The sequence below is a fragment of the Rhamphochromis longiceps genome, linkage group LG17 (assembly GCF_057381845.1).
Source record: "Rhamphochromis longiceps isolate RC_006_pf linkage group LG17, R_longiceps_female_GT1.1, whole genome shotgun sequence".
In the NCBI taxonomy this organism is placed as follows: Eukaryota; Metazoa; Chordata; class Actinopteri; order Cichliformes; family Cichlidae; genus Rhamphochromis; species Rhamphochromis longiceps.
In genome coordinates, this window is record NC_140573.1 from 5,402,203 (window position 1) to 5,422,918 (window position 20,716).

At 41.1% G+C, this 20,716-nt stretch overlaps 2 protein-coding genes across 3 annotated transcripts; one reads left to right on the top strand and one right to left on the bottom strand.

Annotated features, from left to right (window-relative positions):
- The first annotated feature begins 2,296 nt into the window (after positions 1-2,296).
- On the top strand, positions 2,297-11,339 carry ucmaa (upper zone of growth plate and cartilage matrix associated a). The gene is made up of 5 exons (XM_085386362.1): positions 2,297-2,572; positions 5,291-5,350; positions 5,442-5,534; positions 7,853-7,951; positions 10,623-11,339. The coding sequence occupies exons 1-5, from the start codon at positions 2,515-2,517 to the stop codon at positions 10,709-10,711; spliced, it is 399 nt and encodes a 132-aa protein (XP_085242488.1). The 5' UTR covers positions 2,297-2,514; the 3' UTR covers positions 10,712-11,339.
- A 255-nt stretch (positions 11,340-11,594) lies between these two features.
- mcm10 (minichromosome maintenance 10 replication initiation factor) lies at positions 11,595-20,659 on the bottom strand. 2 transcript variants are annotated; one of them, XM_085386360.1, is made up of 18 exons: positions 20,434-20,659; positions 18,152-18,203; positions 17,796-18,068; positions 17,492-17,707; positions 17,172-17,309; positions 16,858-17,065; positions 16,581-16,746; positions 16,018-16,185; positions 15,308-15,424; positions 15,032-15,234; positions 14,585-14,679; positions 14,182-14,295; positions 13,577-14,047; positions 13,156-13,280; positions 12,345-12,458; positions 12,098-12,243; positions 11,948-11,990; positions 11,595-11,856 (listed from the first exon to the last, which is right to left on the bottom strand). In XM_085386360.1, exons 2-18 carry the CDS (start codon positions 18,156-18,158, stop codon positions 11,773-11,775), a joined length of 2,688 nt encoding a protein of 895 aa, XP_085242486.1. In that variant the 5' UTR covers positions 18,159-18,203; positions 20,434-20,659; the 3' UTR covers positions 11,595-11,772. The 2 variants fall into 2 exon arrangements, with proteins under 2 accessions (XP_085242486.1, XP_085242485.1); XM_085386359.1 differs by having other exon boundaries at positions 17,172-17,312.
- Positions 20,660-20,716: the final 57 nt, after the last annotated feature.

The window sequence follows — 20,716 nt, forward strand, 5'->3', positions numbered from 1 at the left end:
GAGAAACAAAGGGCAACTGACTTGCAGGAAGAGTTTTGATTCCCACGTTCACGAATGTTAGAGCTCCAATGAATCTAAAATAAGGCCTTGATTGGGCTCAGTTGTGGCTCAAAGCATGAAGCTGTTTAAGGTAAGGGATATTCCTATGGTTCAAAGCTTGTGTTTCTGGCTCCCAGTTTTATTATTTAACATCTTCCAGCAGTCACAAAAGTAGCTGGTTTTCTCTGGCTTTTCCTCGGGTTATGTTCCATCCCAACTCCCTCTTTGAAAACTGTGAAGTGATGAGGATTCCATTCACACACTTTAATCAGTGGTATTTACACTGAGTCAGATGATTGTTTTTTTTTTCCTAATGTGAAAGTAGTTGTTTGCCAAATCTACACACATTGATCACCAACACCAGAGGTTCTACTGATGTATGCAACAGTTTAGCATCTTTTTGATTTCTGCAGCTCTGGGGCAGTTTAGCCTTCCTGCTGCCATCAACCTTGTTTCTAACCACAGCAGGCAGTTAGCTGCAGAAATTAAAAGCCCAACGTTAGCCACAAAGTTAGCAGTTACTAGCTCCTTTGTGAGATCGGAAAATCAGTATGTGCTGCAAACAACGCAAAGTGGGCAAAACAGAAGTAGGTTTCATAATTTAATTCAGAGATTCAATTCAATTCAATTTTATTTATATAGCGCCAAATCACAACAAAAGTCGCCTCAAGGCGCTTCATAGATACAGAGAAAAACCCAACAATCATATGACCCCCTATGAGCAAGCACTTTGGCGACAGTGGGAAGGAAAAACTCCCTTTTAACAGGAAGAAACCTCCGGCAGAACCAGGCTCAGGGAGGGGCGGGGCCATCTGCTGCGACCGGTTGGGGTGAGAGAAGGAAGACAGGATAAAGACATGCTGTGGAAGAGAGACAGAGGTTAATAACAGATATGATTCAATGCAGAGAGGTCTATTAACACATAGTGAGTGAGAAAGGTGACTGGAAAGGAAAAACTCAATGCATCATGGGAATCCCCCGGCAGCCTACGTCTATTGCAGCATAACTAAGGGAGGATTCAGGGTCACCTGGTCCAGCCCTAACTATATGCTTTAGCAAAGAGGAAAGTTTTAAGCCTAATCTTAAAAGTAGAGATAGTGTCTGTCTCCCGAATCCAAACTGGAAGCCTGGTTCCACAGAAGAGGGGCCTGAAAACTGAAGGCTCTCCCTCCCATTCTACTTTTAAATACTGTAGGAACAACAAGTAGGCCTGCAGAGCGAGAGCAAAGTGCTCTAATAGGGTGATATGGTACTACAAGGTCATTAAGATAAGATGGGGCCTGATTATTTAAGACCTTGTATGTGAGGAACAGGATTTTGAATTCAATTCTGGATTTAACACGAAGCCAATGAAGGGAAGCCAAAACAGGAGAAATCTGCTCTCTCTTTCTAGTCCCTGTCAGTACTCTTGCTGCAGCATTTTGGATTAACTGAAGGCTTTTCAGTGAGTTTTTTGGACATCCTGATAATAATGAATTACAGTCGTCCAGCCTGGAAGTAATAAATGCATGAACTAGTTTTTCAGCGTCACTCTGAGACAGGGTATTTCTAATTTTAGAGATGTCACGCAAATGTAAGAAAGCAGTCTTACATATTTGTTTAATATGTGCATTGAAGGACATGTCCTGGCCAAAAATGACTCCAAGTTTCCTCACAGCGTTACTGGAGGCCAAGGTAATGCCATCCAGAGTAAGAATCTGGTTAGAGACCATATTTCTAAGATTTTCAGGGCCGAGTACAATAACCTCAGTTTTATCTGAATTAAGAAGCAGAAAGTTAGCGGCCATCCAGGTCTTTATGTCTTTAAGACATTCCTGCAGTTTAACTAATTGGTGTGTGTGATCTGGCTTCATGGACGGATTTACCCACAAAATGCAAGGACTGAATATGCATTATGTGCAGGGCAAAAAACTTTCAGGCACTTCAGAAACTTGCACTGTTGTCCATCGGGAAGGCTTGTGATTGGTTCCAGCAGGCTGACGTGTCTTAAATAACTGTCTTCAGTGAGGGGAAAGTTGCCTCCTGCAGCAGATCTGTACTTTAATGTGCAAAAATGACAACAACACTGCCTGCCAACTACATTAAAAAACCTTTGAAAATGGTATGAGGAGTTTAGTTCAGTTTTAAATGCAAAGGATGGTCACATCAAAAAAGGATTATGATTTTCATTTTCATTTTGTATTAAAAGTATTTTTTAATCTTGATTTCTATTTAGCTGTTCTCTTCTTTTTAGTTCATCTCTCCTCTTTCCCTCCTTGCTTTCTCCGTCATCTCCTCCCCTGGGGAACTGAAATTCCAGCATCTTCCCTCCCTCTGTAAAGCTTCACCTCCTCCTTTCTCCTCCCACTCTCTTCCTCCCTCCACACCTCTCTCTCATCTTCCACCATTCCCTGCTTCATCCTTCTATCCTCACTCACTTGAACTCTGTTAGGTGTGCTGTGAAGTCCAGTGGAGCTTCTGCCTTTTACCTTCAAGATGTCCTGGGCTCGAGTCTTTGTCTTGTCTGTTCTCACCACCCTCTTTGTCATTACCTGTGAGTACCTTGTCTTGGTAGGTGGGGAAAAGAGTGGGGGGAGTGGAAGAGTAACTTTTGGATTCAACATCTTCAGGGTAGAAAAAACAAGAGTAGCTTTGAGGGTACAAAGCACTGATGCATTGTGTTGGGTTGACTGGGGAACAATTTTAAAATATTAAAAATATATTTTTTTAATGTATTTTTATTTCTATTTATTTTTTATTTTTTAATATTTTCTCAGTTGGGACAGGCAAGTATGTATGGTTAAATGCTTAGGTTTGGCACCCAAGGTAAAAAAAAGTTTTCTTCCATTTGGCCCCTTTGTGATGGCTGAGGACACAGTAAGGCATGATTTTTATGAGACCAATCACTGAAAAATGTGGTGTGGCTTAGATGCTTATAATAAGAAACTGATCTAATCTGAAGCAAGCTACACTAAACTACAGCACAGAGGAAGACATGACAAATTTGTGAAATGGAATTTTGATTCAAAATCTACATAGTTTGTTTTTTTACACTCAGTGCTGCACAAAACTGCCTAATGGAAACATCTGTATTTTTTACATGTCAGATCCTTCGTTAGTTTTGTTCCCCCGGCTATCCACCAGTAAGCTTTTGTTCAAGGAGTACTCACAGTGGAGGGGCTGTATTTGAAGCTGTATTTAAAGATTTGCAGTTAAAGACTTAGAGAATGAAAAGCTCTTCCACATGAAGTGAATATATAACACACACACACTATATATATATATATATATATATATATATATATATATATATATATATATATATATATATATATATATATATATATATATATATATGTGTGTGTGTGTGTGTGTGTGTGTGTGTGTGTGTGTGTGTGTGTGTGTGTGTATATATATATATATATATATATATATATATATATATATATTAGGGGTGCAACGATACACAAAATTCACGGTTCGGTTCGGTTCGATACTTTGGTGTCACGGTTCGATATTTTTTCGATACAAAAAAAATGTTCATGCCTTTTTAATTTGTCATTTATTAAAATTATAAATATATATTTTAACTCAAAAGTACAGTTTTTAAATTTAACCCTAACCCTTGTGCGTGTTTTTTATTTTGACAGCGAATGCGCACCTGCGGACCACTTATGTGCAGCCCTGGTTATTTAGCTCGTCATATTGCAGCCACAGAAATTCTTTTGTCCATGAAACCATAAAGCTGCACTTTCTTTTTGCCTTATAGTCTGATTTGTCATAACTTCTCAGTTTTGTGGTAAGCTTTTCTTTGGCTGTCACTTCTTCACCCTGACCTGTCTTATTTGGCTCAGCAGAACTAAAATATATATCTGTCTGTGAAGGTCATCGTAGTCAAATATAAATCCTGCTGCTTTTACACACGCACTCACATAAGCTCAGCGATTCTCTGCGCGATCAACCTCTCACATGTTTAAGCTTGCTGCGGGAGATTTCACTTGTCATGTTTGCATAGTAAGCTAACAATTAATAAGACTATGTCAGAGGAATTGGTGCACAAATTATCATCACTCACAGATCAGTGCTGTCATTGCAAAGTGAAAGCAAAAAAACAAGCGCAAATTCAAACGCGATTTCAATATGTCACATATTGACAGTGGCTCACCGATGCCAATGACATAATTACCCAGCTACATTTCTGAAAGAATGCAAAAGCATTGACATATATTTTTCCTTCCTACAATAGCCCGACGGGCAGGGCAGAGATAGATTTTGGTAGCCCGACTGAAAAGATCGCTAGCCCCGGGACGTCGGGCTAGCGATATTGCGAGCCCTGTATCTGATTGAGGAATCACTCATCTTTGGAAAAAGAGAGTTTATTACAGAGAAATGTCTCTTTCCAAAATAAAAGCTATACTATCCGCTTCTTCTGGGCTATATTCTCAGCAGCATATTAAACATATAAGGAGAATCATGTGCTAACAGCTGTCTAAATGACTCGGCTAAAGTTAGTAGCATGCTTGCTTGTTTTTTTTCTGCTTCCACTTGTCTTTGCACTAGGATGATGTCGGAGTAAATGTGCAGTCATATTCGTTGTGTTCCCACCAGTGCTTTCAGGTTAATCTCGTTGAAATGACCTTAACGCCACAACACGCAAATCTCCGTTAACGAGCTACCGCCGATCGCCCCGTGCATGGGGCTAGACAGCCAACACGTTAACGAGCTAACTGCGCTAACACACTAGTTCCCACCCATGTAATTGAGCATTGCATGGCACATCCAACATACTGTTTTACTTTAGTGCATGACTCGCTTACCTTCAGGGTCATACGTCACATGAAAACCAAAATAATTCCAAACGCCAGATCTGAATGAGGGTGCGGGAGGTCCATGTTGTAAGGAGAGCTTAACTTCTGTCTCGCTAGCTTGCCCTGCGCTCTTCCTTCTGATGATGCTGTCCGCCTAGGCTGCACTGTCGAGCCTAGGCGGAGTAGTCGAACGCAGATTCACTGAGCGCTCAACACAGACAGCATCGTCAGAAGGAAAGTTGATAAAATAAATTAAAAATTTTGTATTGTTCGATACATATGCGTACCGAACCGAAAGCACTGTATCGAACGGTTCAATATCAATACGAATATCGTTGCACCCCTAATATATATATATATATATATATATATATATATATATATATGTGTGTGTGTGTGTGTGTGTGTGTGTAAAGCATATATATATATATGTATGAGATAAAATATTTTCCCCTCACCTTTAGTTTTCAGCCTGGTGGAAGGTGCAGCAGTACGGGATGACTCAAAAGCATCAGATGCTAAAGGTATGACTTTTTATCCTTCAAGCTACTTCCAGTAAATTATTCTTTACATTTCTGCTCATGCAGCTGTGAACTTATGACCTCTGACCTTTAGGTGCTGCACAGCAGGTTTTTATGCCCGAGTCAGACGCCTCCAACTTTTTCAAACGCCGCAATCGGCGCTCAGTCCGATACTACGAGTTCCTAGGTATGCTGCACACCATATATTTTACACATCCACTTTAAAACAAAGGCTAGCCACCAAGAGGAAATTGTTTAGGGCTGTCTGCATGTTGTTTTGTAGTCATTTTGGAGGAAGAATGGCTATTTCTGAAAAGCTGAAGAATTGACTGCCTTTGCGCTGTTTGGCTGGTGTGGTCTGGGAGTGGGGAGTGTGTTGATTTATATTCAGTGCTACATGTGGTTTAGTTCTCCTTGGCCCTGCTTGAGTCGCTGATGTGGCCACACTCAATTATGGCACGTTCCATAGATATTCTTTGTGTGACTGTTGGCTTATTCGTTTGTGGTTGGGATTGGAGATGACACAGTTTGTTTTGGCTGCAAGCTGGGACACTTAAAGAGAGTGATACAAACTCAGGCAGGTGTTCCATGCAGAAGCATCTTTCAAATCTAGGTCTCTCACAGACACACACACAAACTGGAGGCTGCAGAAGGAGTCACAGGGTACTCTGGAGCAGGCTCATTCTCTAAGTTTCTTGGTACAGTAAGCTCATTCTTTCATTCTGAGAATTAGTACAATAAACATCATTCACACACCTTAAAACTAACTAAACAGAAACACATTCACTTGCACAAAAGCTCTGAAACCATCAGTCCAACCCAGAAGTTTTTCTTTGTTGATTTATATGTTTTATACTGGAAAAAACTATCAGAGAAGTATGCATGTCCCTGGGCAGACATCCAGAGACAGGCTGTTTTTCATGACACTTTTCCCCACCCATCGTAGCAGTAACAGACAAACAACCTTTTCTTGGAAAAAAGGTTGATATTGTTACTTGCCAGGTTAGTCAATTTGAACCCTAGTCAGCTATGTGTGTGTGTGTAAAGGACTTTTCTTTGGAGAGAAAAGTAAAGGTGGATGCACAACAACCAATTACAGAGGAAAGATTTTATTGAAAGGAAGAAGTCTCTGTGCTCAAAATTACTTAAAAGGCAAAAATTGATTGTTTTATGTATAATATTTCCAACAGATGTTGGATGACTGCTTAACCAGAGCAGCTGTCTGTAGCATTCTACTATTCTTTTCCCTTTCCCCATTTTTGTTTTTCCATTTTTAAATCTGTTAGAGAATACAAGAGGACATTAGACTTTGTTGTCTTATGTTTTTTATGTTTATTATGCTGGAATATACAGCCATGACCCATCTTCATTTTTCTGGCTGAGGGAAGAAGACTCTTATCCAAGATTTTACTGTACATGGCCCCATCCATTGGCACCTCAATGCAGTGTCATGTAGTCTTAGCAGAAAACCCCCAAAGCATAATAATCCACCTCCGTGCTTGACTTTAGGTCATACTCAGCATTTTCCCTCTCACAGATATGGCAGGTGGAGCTAATGCCAAAGAGCTCGATTTTGGTTTCATCTGACCACAGCACTTTTCCCAAAACTTTCTCTGAAAAATTTAGATGTTCACTGGCAAACTTAACAAAGGCCTTTATCTGTACCTTCTTGAGCTGGGCGCACTGCAAGATTTCAGTCCATTATGGTGTAGTGTGTTACCAATGGTGTTTTTTGTGACTGGTCCCAACTGCCTTCAGATCTTTTGGAAGCTCCCCCATATAGTTTTACGCTGATCCACAAACTTTCTAATGATCATCTTCACCCAATGTAGGATTTTGCATGGAGCTCCAGACCAAGAGTGACTGATGGCCATTTATATTTCATCCATCTCCAAATAATCGCACAAACAGTTGTCACCTTTTCATCAAGCTTTTTGCTGATGGTCTTGTAGCCCATTGCAGCCTTTTGCAGGTCCATGTCCCTTAACAGCTTTTTGGTCTTGCACATGTTGGTGGAGAAGGAACTGATTCTGTGGACAGGTGTAATTGATTGACTGATTGTGGTCTATTTGGCAAATGGGCAAGCAGCAGCCTATCGGTGTCTCTCCATTAAAATGGAACTACTAAAAAAGTCTCTTCATTTCTTCTTAAGTGAGAAAACTTCAAATACAAATTCAGCAAGGCATCAAATATAATTATTTCCCACACTGCAGCTACGGTTGACCTACAGGCACTATGTATGGATTAGAAGTCTTATCTAATCCATAAAGAGCCTACCCTGTACCTGTGCCTGGGATAATGTTCACACAATATTTTAGATGTTTATCCCAATTAGAAGGTAAATAATGGAATAAAATGATTAATCAAAAATGAATAAAAAAGAAAGGTTACAGTAGAATCAGACCATGGAAGTAAAAACTACTAAAACAGTTTTGAACATGTGAAAAAATACAACCTTCTATTTTGACTATTTTGTGAGCAAATAACTCTTTCCATCACCAACAGCTGAGCAGAGGGTGAAAATGGCAGCCGATGAGCGCAGGAGGGAGTACAATGAGGAACAAAGGAACGAATATGAGAACTATGTTGAGGAGGACCGAGACGGTAAGACCTGAATTAACCTGGTTTCTTTAAAGCAGGTTCCTGTGCTCTCCGATTTAACACCATGAAACAAAAATTAAGTTACGGCATCTGGCGATTCTATGACTCCTACTATTAGATATGTTCCCTCAAGTCTACATTTTGCTGAGATTGCACAACAGCACATCAAATTAGGAAATACACAGCAGGGGAAAACATTTTCCTATTATCCTGTTTATAGCGCTAATGAAAACAGGAAAGGAATTTTCAATTAAATACCAAATGCTTACTTAAAGTCATTGTTTCTGTGTGCTGAAGGTGAAATCATCAAAACACAAGTAAAAAAAATGCAAGAACAAATAATCATGAATCATTGTCACTGATTTAACAGAAATAGTAATGGAAACATCAATCTGCTTTGAGACCCCTAATGAAGCACTATAACAGAAAAGATAGGCGATATTGCAACAGCCAACTTGAGCTCACTCTTACAGGAAACTGACAATTACTTGAATGTTAGTCACCATGAGAGGCCTCAGTCGAGACCACACTGAGGGACAAAGATTAAGTTTGGATCTTCTGGCACCCACGAGCCGTTGAACCACAGCACAGTGCTTGAGACTCCACACCAAATCAAAGTGTCTATTTGTGGTTGATCCCAAGCTGACAATCTTCCCTGTGGTCGTCTGTCACTTGTGATATAGCTGCATTCACAGTTTCTAAACTAAGAACTGCTAACCATAAAGATGGGACTGGGTTTTATTTGTGAGAGACGGTGTTTGCATGGTTTGGGTCAACAAGTTCTAAAGATAAACAAGGTCTCAACCGAATGCCAACACAGAATTCGTATTTTCATGTCTCGGTCCATTTTTATCACTTTATGCTGCATTTAAAATCAAGTTGGTGAACCATAAAGAATGGAAGAAATATTGCGATACCAAACTTTGAATAATACCTGAATTACTCTGAAGTGAGCACATACATTGCTTTGCTATGGGGCCAACAAATTCTCTATACTGTGCAAAAGATGAGCTATAGTTAATTATGTTATTATTATCAAGTTAGTGTGATTTACTTTTCGCAGCAAGGGTTTCATAAAATTTCACTTTTTGATAGATTTATTGTTAGCTTCTGAAAGCAGTTGAGATTATAGTTAAGAAGAATCAATTGCCTAACTCAGGAATGCAACTTAGAGGTAGCATAAATGTTTTTTACCCCTCACCCATATTAAGCTGATAGCGTATTGTTGTAGTCGTCGTGGGTGGGCGGTGTCTACTCCCAAATTTGTTAATGCAATAACTTGAGAGCAAGCCATCATCGGAGTTTCAAATTGATACCATAGGTGCGCCTAGCATACTAAAAATCTCCGCTGAGTTTAAGAGGTCAGGTTTTCTGAAAATCTTGGGAATGTGGTAACTGGGAAAAAAAGCAATGTAGGAATTTTAAATTTCATACCATAGGCGCATCTACTAGGAGGCTAAGGCATAGCAGTCACCAGTATTTGTCCTCATTGTAAATAGGGTCTGTAAAAACTCAGCTTTGCTAACACTAGCCTAGCTAGCTAAGAATTTAAGGCACTGCTAATAATGAAAAGCATTATACTTTAGAGTCACATTTCAGGCTATGTATGGAATATTTCAGTTCTTTTTGTATATGCTAATAGACAGTAGATAGATTGAAACAACCTCCTCTTTATATGACCCACTACAGTCACCTCCACCTGATAGCATCTACTCATCGGTTTTGTTTGATGAACTGCTTCCCGCCAGTACAAAAATAAAATGAGGTGTAAGAGTGAGGATTAAAGTATAGCATTAAAATTGTATGTTGGAAAAAGTTTGCACAGTACTCTGATAAGTCTTGAGCCACCTCAGAAAATAGGAAACAGGTGTAACAAATTATTGAACGTGTAAAAGGAAATGCGCTTTATAGAAGGTAAAAACAGTTTGTCTAACAATTCTAACAGGCTTAAAAATCAATATTTAATGTGACCACCTTTATTCTTTAGTTTAGCCTGAACTCTCTTTGCCAGCTTTCCTGTAACGTCTTATAGTAGTCTTCGGAAATAGTTCTCCAGGCATCTTAAAAGATCTTCCAAAGCTCTGTGTATTTTGGATGTTGGCTGCCTCTTGTTCCATTTGCTGTCAAGATTATCCCACACTGCTTCCTTATCAAGGTCTGAGCTCTGGGAAGGCCAGTTATGATTGATTGTGTTCCCCCATGTAAAATGCAGCCACAAACCATGACTCTGCCGCCATCGTCTTTTACAAATGACTGTTACATATCTCTCCTGACAACAATCCAATTTGGTTTTATTTATATAGCATGATATAGGAAGAACCCTCTGTCAGAGTTGGGACTCAGAGAGGATATCCATGTTCCGCATCAGTTTGCAGTCTAAATTCTACAGACCTGTTGCATCTGATTTTCTTGCCCCAGTGGTTGTGTATTCCTTTCATCAGTCTTTTCCTTCCACAACACCCATGCCAGGCTACAATGTTCCCTATTGTTTTATGGTGTCAATCGCTAGTTCAAACTCGTTTTTTATTTTGTAAACTACAGTAGAGCAGGAATACAATGTGATTATGAATACTGTGCTGTCACAGTGGCTTTCAACATATTTTACATATAGTTTGTTATATGCTTGCTTATTGCATTGCCTTAATTATGATTTTCTTTCTTTTTCCATCTACAGAGGTTAATGAGAGGTCAAGAGAGACAAATGAGCAGTTGCGTGAGTTTCATTACGATGGTCTCTCTCCTCGCTACTACTGGTTCCACTAAGCATCCTCAATCACAGAGAGCTGGGCAACAGCAGCTCTCACTGCCACAACCTTTACCCCGTACTGAAGGTGACAGCCCGACTCTGAGTGCAAGTGGTTTCTGTATTTGTCCCACTTTAATCTACACCTTTTTCTCAACCTGATTTCTGTATACAACTTAAAGAGTGCAATATATGTCTTCATTGTTAAACTGTAAGGATCAACTTTTGTACTGTTGGGCAGAAATTTTGCATGCTTTTTTGTTTTTTTTTATATGTACATTGAAGCTATATAATGTCGTTTCAGCCTGACGTGCTGTATTAGCGGCAAGAAACCAACCTTTTATACACAAATGGTTTTGCCAGATAAGAGTTGTAGCTTAATTTTTCCAACAAACTGTCCTTCATATCCAAGTCACAATGACAAATAAAGATGAATTTCCAATGATGTGCTTTTCCTCACACTTCCACTGTCTGGTATTTTGAGTTTTACTTAAAGGGAGGTAGGCGGTTTGGAATAAAAGATGAGGTGAGCTGCAGAAATCATCAGCCTGAAATGGATCCCACATTCCAGAGTGGAAATATTAGACACAAAGTGCTCAGTGAAGAGAAAGAAGGGGGGGGGAAACAAGCAGCGACGGGATAGCGAGCAAAAATAAAAGCCTCACAATGATGTGGCATGGCACTCTGGCACTTGCTAATCACACAGCTTCAACCCCAGAAAAGCTTATTTTATCTCTATACTGTGATTCCACCTCAGACCTTTAAAGCCATGTGGATTGGCTCAAAGAATTGAGTAAGTGCCACCTGGCTCCGCCTGGCACCAACATATGGAGCGTGTTAGAGGGTGTTTCTGTGCCAATATAGGTGAGCAAAAATTCTTCTCTTGTAGGGAAAAACAGTCTGTACATATAAAATCTTTAATCAGCTTTAATCAGCCAATTTGCAGCACATCTGGTATCACCACAGACACTCAAGAGCTACATAATGTCAAAATTTAAAAACAGACCTGATACTAATGAAAGCCTGGTAAAACCTTAAATTACAAACATAAAAGTCTATAGGTTGCTCCCTCAATAATAAATCACTTCATGCTGTTGAGGAATTTGGCATGCTCCTCTCCTCGAGGCAGGAGGAGCTCTCCACCAAGCTTAGGGCCAGTTTTCTCCTGCAACGAAACATCAAGTGTGTGATCAGTCTACTTTGTTTCAATCAAATGTTGCTTTAAACTTTTAAATTGGTAATCTGTGACAGCTTACCTTCAACATCCCATCTCGTTCCCATTTAAACAGACCGCAGTTGCTGAAAAGGCAAAATGACTAATGAGTTGGCGAGTCCCACAGTCCCACTACAGTGTACACATCATTTCAGTGTTTCTGCCAGGCCTTGTCGGAAAGCCACTGTCTTACCTGCAGTGTTTGTGTGGCAGTCTGTCCAGAGCAATGGCTCTCTGTCCACAAGGACATTTAAAGAAGCGTTTCATTGCCTCGTGCCACCGCAGATCATGGTTCTCCTCTACACAACGATCCGCCGGCTTGAAGTAGGTGTAACTACACTGGAACCAGCAGAAGAATAACAACGGTTTACTTCAGTGACTTCTGATAGACAACCACAGCACACCTGGGTCAGCGGTGAATTCAACTTCTGGCTCAGTACCTTTTTACAGGTGACAGCCCGACACTTCATCTCTCTGATGTTCCTCATCTTCTCCTCCATCTGCTCCTTCTTCACCAGAACATTGAAGTAGCGCTCTTGTAGCTGGTACTCCGCCTGAAAGAGAAAGAGAGCTATTCATTAAGAAATATACAATGGGGCGAAAAAAGGTTATTGGATACCATGCTGAATTTGTAAGCTTGCTCATTTCCAAAGAAATTAACCTTCTAATTTTTAACTGGCCGCACGCTCATGGGGGGGGGGGGGGGGTCCTCTGTATGTATTACCTTACAATATAAAGTGTCTTGAGGTGATTGTTGCTGTGATTTGGCCCTGTATAGACAAAAGTGAATCGAATTATATTTGTTTAATTTTAATGAAGAGAGACACTATCAACCAACCATATCACATACATATTTATACCTTATATCATTAAGAGAAATATGAATTTAATCCCCAAGCAAAACATGACTCATGTCAGTAAGACATTTGTCGTACTTGGTCACCAGGTTTGCACACATCTCAGGAGGGATTTTAGCCCACTCCTCTTTACAGAAACTCTCAAAGCTTCAGCTCCCTCCACAGGTTTTCTACAGGACTGCAGTCTGGAGACTGGCTGAGGCCACTCCATGACCTTATAACTATAACTAACATGTTTTTTCTGGCATTTTGGTTCTGATTCTTCCCCATTAAAATGAAACTACCATAAAAATTAGAGGAAGTTCAATTCTTTGTAAGCCAGCAAACTTATAAATTTGCACTAAATTTGGTTTTTCATATGCATCTATGCATCATCAAATGTCACTGGTCATACCGCTTGAAGTATAATCCCGTGGCGAGATTTGGCTTTCAGGATCTTCTGAAACTCCTCTGACTGGACATAGTCGAGTTGTTCTCGCTTCTTTTTCTGCACCGGTTCCTCCTCCTCATTAGCTGAGGCTTCAGACAAAGAAAAGAACCATAAAACAGGCAACGGTAAGTTTACTTCAGCATAAAAAGATAAAGACCTGTGTTCCCAAGAATCTGTGGCAGCACAACAAACAACAAAAACAACAAAAAGATAACATTATGCAGTCAAGGTACAGAGGCAACAATATCCTGCCATCCTGTGAGGTACCGTACTGCTAAAATAACAAATAATTGTTATCTTTAATTTAAAACTTTACAAGAAAGTTAAAAAAAGAGGATAGCTATCTAGATGTATGAATTACACTGGAAAAAACTGAAATGCGTACCGCTGGGTGAGGTGCGATTCCGCTCTACTCGGGCATTGATCTCACTGCTGTCACTCCTCTTCCTCTTCACAGCGTTGGGGTCTTCCTTCACCAGCCCCGTGTCTTTAGCCCTTAGCTTCTTCAGAGCAGCCAGCTTGGCATCTGATAGGTTGAGGGTGCTGGGAGAAGGAGCTGGAGGGGGGCTGGCATCAAAGAAGAGGATATCATCTCCCTTGGAGAAGCCTCGGCCCAGGGTCGGAGTGTGGGGCGCCGCCGGGCTTTGGGAGGCTGTGGGGACTTCAGAAGCAGCTTTTGGTGACATTAAACAATCTTGGCCTGTCGCACCCCCCGAGTTCTGCAGCGACCTTCTCTGAACTTCTTCCACCCTTTTCCACCGGCTCTCCAGGAGCTCCCGCTGCTTCCGTTTCTGCTGCTTCAGCAGGTCTGAGGCCGAGATGGACTGAAGAGGAGCTCCCGATGTTTCTTTGGAAACTGAGGATGCCAAATAAGATTTTTTTGTTGGTGTGTGTGTGAGACAGATGACTGAGTTCACAACACTGTAATCAAACGTGTCTTTAATATAACCTAGCTTGCCAAAAAGTGCAAAAGATTTGCAGGTTGTGTACCTGACTGGCTGCCCTGCGTGAGATGCTTCTTCAGCTGCAAAGCTCCAGGTGTTGGCACTGACATCAGGCTCTTAAATTCATCTGAGCAACCTGCAACTTCACCAGACTGCATGGCTACAAACACACACAAGCAAAAACAGTTGAAATAGGGAACTCCCTTCTGCCTTTGTTCATCGATCTCTCCTAAAATTACCGACAGGATTGAAAACTACATCAGTATTTTAATCAAAGGAGAAAACAATTTTTAGATCTGAAAGTCGGGGTAAGGAAAAAAGGGTTTGAAGCAAAAAATACTCCTATGCAATTCTATATATCTGTCACCTACGACATCAGGCTTGTAAACATCAACTTCCATGAGGAATGATTCAAATCTGTGAGTGTGAGAGAATCTAGCAGTCCTTACCGAGCCTCTTGGCTTGACTGATGAGCTGAGCCGAGCCTCTCACAAACAGCTTGTCCAGAGTTTTCTGGGTGGGTTTGTTTGGTTTGGACGCGGTCCTGCAACACACAGGCTTGTTACTGAAAATGCAGCAGCTTGGATGCTTTCAGTCCCACACTGTGTTCCTGGTTTTGTAAGGGTGGCAGTTAACTTGCGCAAACTGACTTCAGCACACACTATTGATTTGAAAATCCAGTTAAAGCCAGAATCTGTGTTGGACAGGGTTATGACCACAGCCTGCATGACTAACTGCTGCAGAGGATACTAACAGAAACAGCTGAGTCAAGTTTTTATTGATTTTACTGCATTGTTCTTCATTTGCTATATTGTAGATGTAAAGGGAAAGTAGAAAGAGCTTCCTCTTACAGTCTGACTGACCTGAACTTTAGCAATAGGAAAAAACACACTCACAGTGAGGCGGCACAGGCAGCAGAGGACACGCCGCCGTAGTAGAAACCGTCCTGACAAATCCGCTCTCTCAGGCCACCTGCCTTCCCCTTCCCCATGACTTTACTGGGCGCTCTTCCGGAAAACGACGACTGCAGCTCGGCCCTTTTTGAGCTCATCTTCTTATACTGGGCCTTGACATGATACTGGCAGTATGGGCACTCATACTGTGGAGGAGATGGAAGTTTAAGGCAACAGGATAATCATTTAGGTACAGAAAACACGATAGAACAGACTAACCATGTTAACTATCTGCGAGCATGGCTCTCCGTTCCTCTTCACACCCTTGCAGATACCGTAGTCCTGAGCTTCACCCATCAGCAGCACCTTCTGTGGGTGATCCACCGTCAGGCTCACCTGCACACATTCCACACAAGGTTTTATATTCTGGGAAGGAAATCAGCTTACAGTACAAAAACTACAGACACTACAGACGTACATGATGGGTGTTAGCTACTGGAGGTGGGACTCACCAGACAGCCCATGATATGATACCATCATTTCAATCACGATACTTTAATAATGCAATGTGCAGACTATTGTGCATTATTGCCTTTTGTCACCTTTTTTCAATTGCAAATTGTATCCTCAAAGTTAGACTTTGCCCGTATCCGTTTTATCCAATGAGATAAAGTTTAGACATATGAGTTACATTTTGCAGTAAAATGTAACATTGTCAAACCTTTATATCACAGTGCCATTAATAGATGGACTAAGGATCTGTTTATCATTAGGTGTAAATGTTCATTTAAAGGCATAAAGGCAAGAAAAAGGTTTGAGCCTCAGACCCTCAAGAAACATTTAAGTGGAGCCCTCAAGTGTGTCCAATATTCAACATATCAGACTGTCTTTCCTACTGGAAGCTGATTTTAAAGTACAAAATCACTGAGAATGAGAAAATAATTTTTCCTCAGACTCCACATTAGATTCATTTCAGACTTTCTGCTCACCCCGTCATATCCTTCTTTCTGCTTCATGGGGTTTGGGTTGAGGAGTCCGACTACTGTGCCCGTCTCAGTCTTCCAGTGCTCTTTGTGAACTTCACCAAACAGAAACAGAGACACAAACACTTCCAGGTTATGGAGGTCATTGAGTTTCCAGATGCTAAAGGTTTTGCCCTGCAGAGAAGAAAGTGCTCAATCAGGAATATTACAGGATAAATGTATTTATCATCCGCATAGAAATATCTTCTTAGTGCTACCACGAAGGTTTTTGACTTCCACAGGGAAAAATAAATAAATAAAACAAATCCTAGCATCATGCAAGCAATACTGAAATAGTTTGGTTTAATTAACTCCAACTTAAATATATTAAACACCAAAAAATCTTTGCCTCCTGTATATGCAGAACAATCCTACTTCTGTTCAAAGTCATCCCTAAAGGCTGGATTAAAACCAGAAAAACTCATCCTTAACTACTCTTTTACAAAGAGTTTTTATTCATTTCTTTTGTATATTTTTCTATGAAACTGTCACTGATGCTGCACAAACAAAGTCCACAAGGTCTGACTTACACTGCTGTTGCTTTGAGGCGTGGCTTTATTGACCAGCACAGCAAACGTCACCCAGTCGCTGTCTTCCAGCTTCTCCCGAGCCATACGCTCCGGTAACTGTGACAGTCGAATCAGACGGCGGTCAGCCATCTTACGGTCCATCTCGCTAGAAGAAACACGTGGTTTTCTGAGGAGACAAACAGAACCGAGCCAAAGACTTAAAAACACAGGAATGGGAAAAAACAAAACAAGAAAACCTAATTCAACTGACAATTTGTCATCACTTCAGTGCTCTGACCTGAGCCGCAGTCCTGAATATTTCTCAAGAGCCACGTCTTTGGGAAGAGATGGATAAGAAGGAGCTTTAGGCTGCACTGCTGACGCAGCTGCTGCAGGTCTGCTATGGGACGCTGAAGGTGAGCGCAGAGCATCAGGGGCTGTGCTGGTGCTCTCTATGGGCTTGAAGGAGCTGCCGATCTTTATCTCTACCAGTGGTCCTCTGCTTTCTGAGGGGAGCACAGCCAAGAAAAACTCAGACACAGAACATACGTGCATCACTCTAATGTGTGTGACGACACAATCACTTTGTTTAAGGAAAAACTGGAGTTTTACCCGGTGATGTGCTGGGTTTAGGTTGGTGAGCCACTCTCGGTTTGCTTTTAAATGAGTCAGCAAAGCTGAGCTGAGAAGAAAACTCAGAGGACTCCTGGAGCTTGAGGCTTCCTGCTCTTGCTGGTGTGGATGAAGACGCTGCTGGAAGGATGGAAAAAAAAAAGAAGAAGAAAGAATTCATGAAACATGAGGTGGGTTATAGCTATAACAAAACTATACACAAGAAAAACTGCTTTACTGCAGTCGCACAGAGAGAAGGTTAGACACAGTACAATGTGCTTGAGCACTACAGAGGGAGTTGGCATCACTGTTTTCTTTACCTGCTGGTGTCTTCTGTGTGTTAGTGGCTGGTCTGGCCTGGCTCAGTTTGGAGGCCGGTTGCTGGGTAGGTGCAGGTTTGGGTCTCACTGGTGTGACACTTGGTGAGTTTTTTCCTGAAGTCTTGGCTGAAGAGGCTGACGGGACTGAGACTTTCTGGCTGGCCTCCAGCTGCTGCTGCAACCTCTCCATCTGCTCCTTCATCTGCCTCAACTCCTCTGAAGAAAAAAAAATGCATAACAAAATTAAGCTGACAACACAGGCTCAGCATGTAGCTCCACTAAACTCCACTGTACATCAACAAACCTTGTAAATCCTCTTTCGACTTGTTCAGGTTCTCACAATCACCCTCTGATTCTTTGTCCTTCTCCTCTTGTTTGATGTCATCCACATCTCCAAAGAGCTCCAACATCTCGTCCACATTGTGCTCTTCCTCCTCGACGCCCTCTTTGTACTCCTCGTCATTTTCCTCATCAAACAGCCCGTCCAGATCGTCCGCCTGCTCCTGGCTTTCTTGTTCTTCGCCAATACCCTCGCTCTCAGCCAGCAGCGCAGTCAGAATATCCAGATCATCCTCACCTGAGTGAAATGCACATGCACTCATTTGTGTCTTAACCCACTGATAAAGCAGTATTCTCGTGAGCTTTAAATCAGACACTTACTCTCCATTTTAAGGAATTACACTGTGTCGTTGATGTCAAATCACCTGGTCACCTACAGAAAGGCAAATATGTGGAATTACTTTGGCAGAACCTCAAGAAAGACCCGCAGAAAACAAAAACAATAAAAACCCAGATGTGGGCTGTAATTTCCACAAAGAAAAAAAACATTCAAGAAAACACATTCTTTAAATGCTTGACTGAATTGTGAAACTGTTCAGACCACACAGCAGCACACAGGAAAGTGTGATAACACACTCCAGCAGCCGTGTTTCTCATGTATCCAAGGTGTCCAGCTGACCACCTGAGAGATTACAGACTTTACAAGACAAAGTTAAACAAGCCGTGTCATGCTCCAAGTTAGATGCTGTCTTCGACCCTCTTTCTCAAGGTTACAAACTTCTAAAGTTAACCGAATGCTGCATCTTTCATAATGCTTGTGTTATGTATACAGTAATATAGAATTTAGACTTAACAAGAGGCTTTGTGAGCTTATCCCAATATATTATCTCTCTCAAAACTTTGAAAACAGCTTCTCATTTAATGGTTTTTCTTTATTTTTACTACTTTCTACATTGTAGATATAAACTGAAGACATCAAATATAAATAGCTGCTAAGAAACCACAACTAAGGAAAAGCACCAAGCAGAAGAGATTTGTTTAGACCGGTGGAAATCTGTGCTTTGGTCTGATGAGTTCAAATTTGAGAACTTTGGTTCCACCTGCCGTGTCTTTGTGTGACACAGAAAAGGTAAATGGTCTCTACATGCATGGTTCCCACCATGAAGCATGAAGGAGGAGGTGTGATGGTGTGGGAATAGTTTGCTGGTGACATTGCTGGGGATTTATTCAAAACTGAAGGCACACTGAACAAGCATGGCTACCACAGCATCCTGCAGCAACATGCCATCCCATCTGGCTTGGGTTTAGTTGGACCATCATTTATTTTTCAACAGCACAATGACCCCAAACACACCTCCAGGCTGTATAAGGGCTATTTGACCAAGAAGGAGAGTGATGGAGTTCTGTACCAGATGGCCTGGCCTCCACAGTCACCTGACCTAAACCCAGTCAATGTGGTTTGGGATGAGATGGACCACAGAGTGAAGGCAAAACGGCCAACAAGTGCTAAGCATCTCTGGGAAGTCCTTCAAGAGTTTTCCATTTCAGGTGATTACCTGAAATGGAAAACCATTTCAAAAATGAAGCTAATCAAGAGAATGCCAAGAGTGTGCAAATCAGTAATCAAAGCAAAGGGCAGGTATTTTGAAGAATCTAAAATATAAAACATGTTTTGAGTTATTTCACACCATCCATCCATTCGCTTCCACTTATCCTTTTCAAGGTCGCAGGGGGCGCTGGGGCCTATTCCAGCTGTCATAGGGCAAGAGGCGGTATAAACCTGGACAGGTCGCCAGTCTGTCACAATTATTTCACACATTTTTGTTTACTACATAATTCCATGTGTTCATTCATAGTTTTGATGCCTTCAGCAAGAATCTACAATGTATATAGTCACGAAAATAAAGAAAAAAACTTAAATGAGACGGTGTGTCCAAACCTTTGACTGCTAGTGTAGATGCACAGCTTGTCCAGCTCTTGGCAAAATAATTTTACATCCAACACAATTTCCTGCACTGATGAGATATCACCCTGTTACCTCCTTGCTGGGGACACATTAGCATAAAAAAAGAATTCCAGATTTTCCGGCAGAGGTTGGAGCAATCTCTTCACGATGCAAGTAATAATTGAAACTACAGTGATATGAAAAACTGTTTTCACAGGACTCTATGCAGTGCTGTGCAAAAACTAAGCACAAAGCACAATTTAATAGCTTGTAGAATCACTTTTAGCAGCAGTAACTTAACAGTAACTAACCCTGTACATACATTAAATCAATTAATTGTGTATTACACTTTACTGCACAGTATAGAACAGTGCAACACTGTGAGCTACTGAGCACAATTAAAATCCTGTCCCAGTTGTTTTAAAGACGCTAACAGCTTTAACACTCATTCTATGTGAAAACGAAAAGATGTCCAAAGTATTAAAATCTAGGTTCAGCCTAAAGTGGAGATAAGTTAAGCTTGACTTACAATGTAAAATGAAACGACTAAGTGGTTACACTTAACCTGGTAAAAAGCAACTAAGAGCATAAATGTTTGAAGATATGGACAGCCGCTTTCCCAAGTGAATATAAAACTATAATTCTGCATATGTATATATACACAAACAAACAGCTTCCATTCATTTATGACCAAGTCAAAGATAATGAGACAGTTTACCTTTTTGCAACTTTGCGTCTTCCTTCACTCAAGCACCCCGAAAACCACCTTACCGGATGTTACGACCACATTCAACCTCTCGAAAATAACGCCTACTGTCCTAAGTAAAGCCTTTCGTGGCGATGTACAAGTCATTCGGTTATATTTAATAAAAACGACACAATAAACCTCATTGTAATTCACACACACAGGCCGGGCGAGGGAGAAAATCCAAACTGGCGCTAAACGAAGGACCCCGTTGTGTTGTCGGAGTGCTGGTAGGTGCCCAAAATCTTGCCTGATT

What these genes read in the sequence shown, in the direction of transcription:
- ucmaa (XM_085386362.1), top strand. Translation starts at nt 2,515, where the DNA reads ATGTCCTGGGCTCGAGTCTTTGTCTTGTCTGTTCTCACCACCCTCTTT. An exon ending in CCGATACTACGAGTTCCTAG is followed by an intron (nt 5,535 to 7,852) that starts GTATGCTGCACA and finishes CATCACCAACAG; the next exon opens with CTGAGCAGAGGGTGAAAATG. An exon ending in TGTTGAGGAGGACCGAGACG is followed by an intron (nt 7,952 to 10,622) that starts GTAAGACCTGAA and finishes TTCCATCTACAG; the next exon opens with AGGTTAATGAGAGGTCAAGA.
- mcm10 (XM_085386359.1), bottom strand. An exon ending in TATTCAGGACTGCGGCTCAG is followed by an intron (nt 16,747 to 16,857) that starts GTCAGAGCACTG and finishes TTGTCTCCTCAG; the next exon opens with AAAACCACGTGTTTCTTCTA. An exon ending in GCTCGCAGATAGTTAACATG is followed by an intron (nt 15,235 to 15,307) that starts GTTAGTCTGTTC and finishes TCTCCTCCACAG; the next exon opens with TATGAGTGCCCATACTGCCA.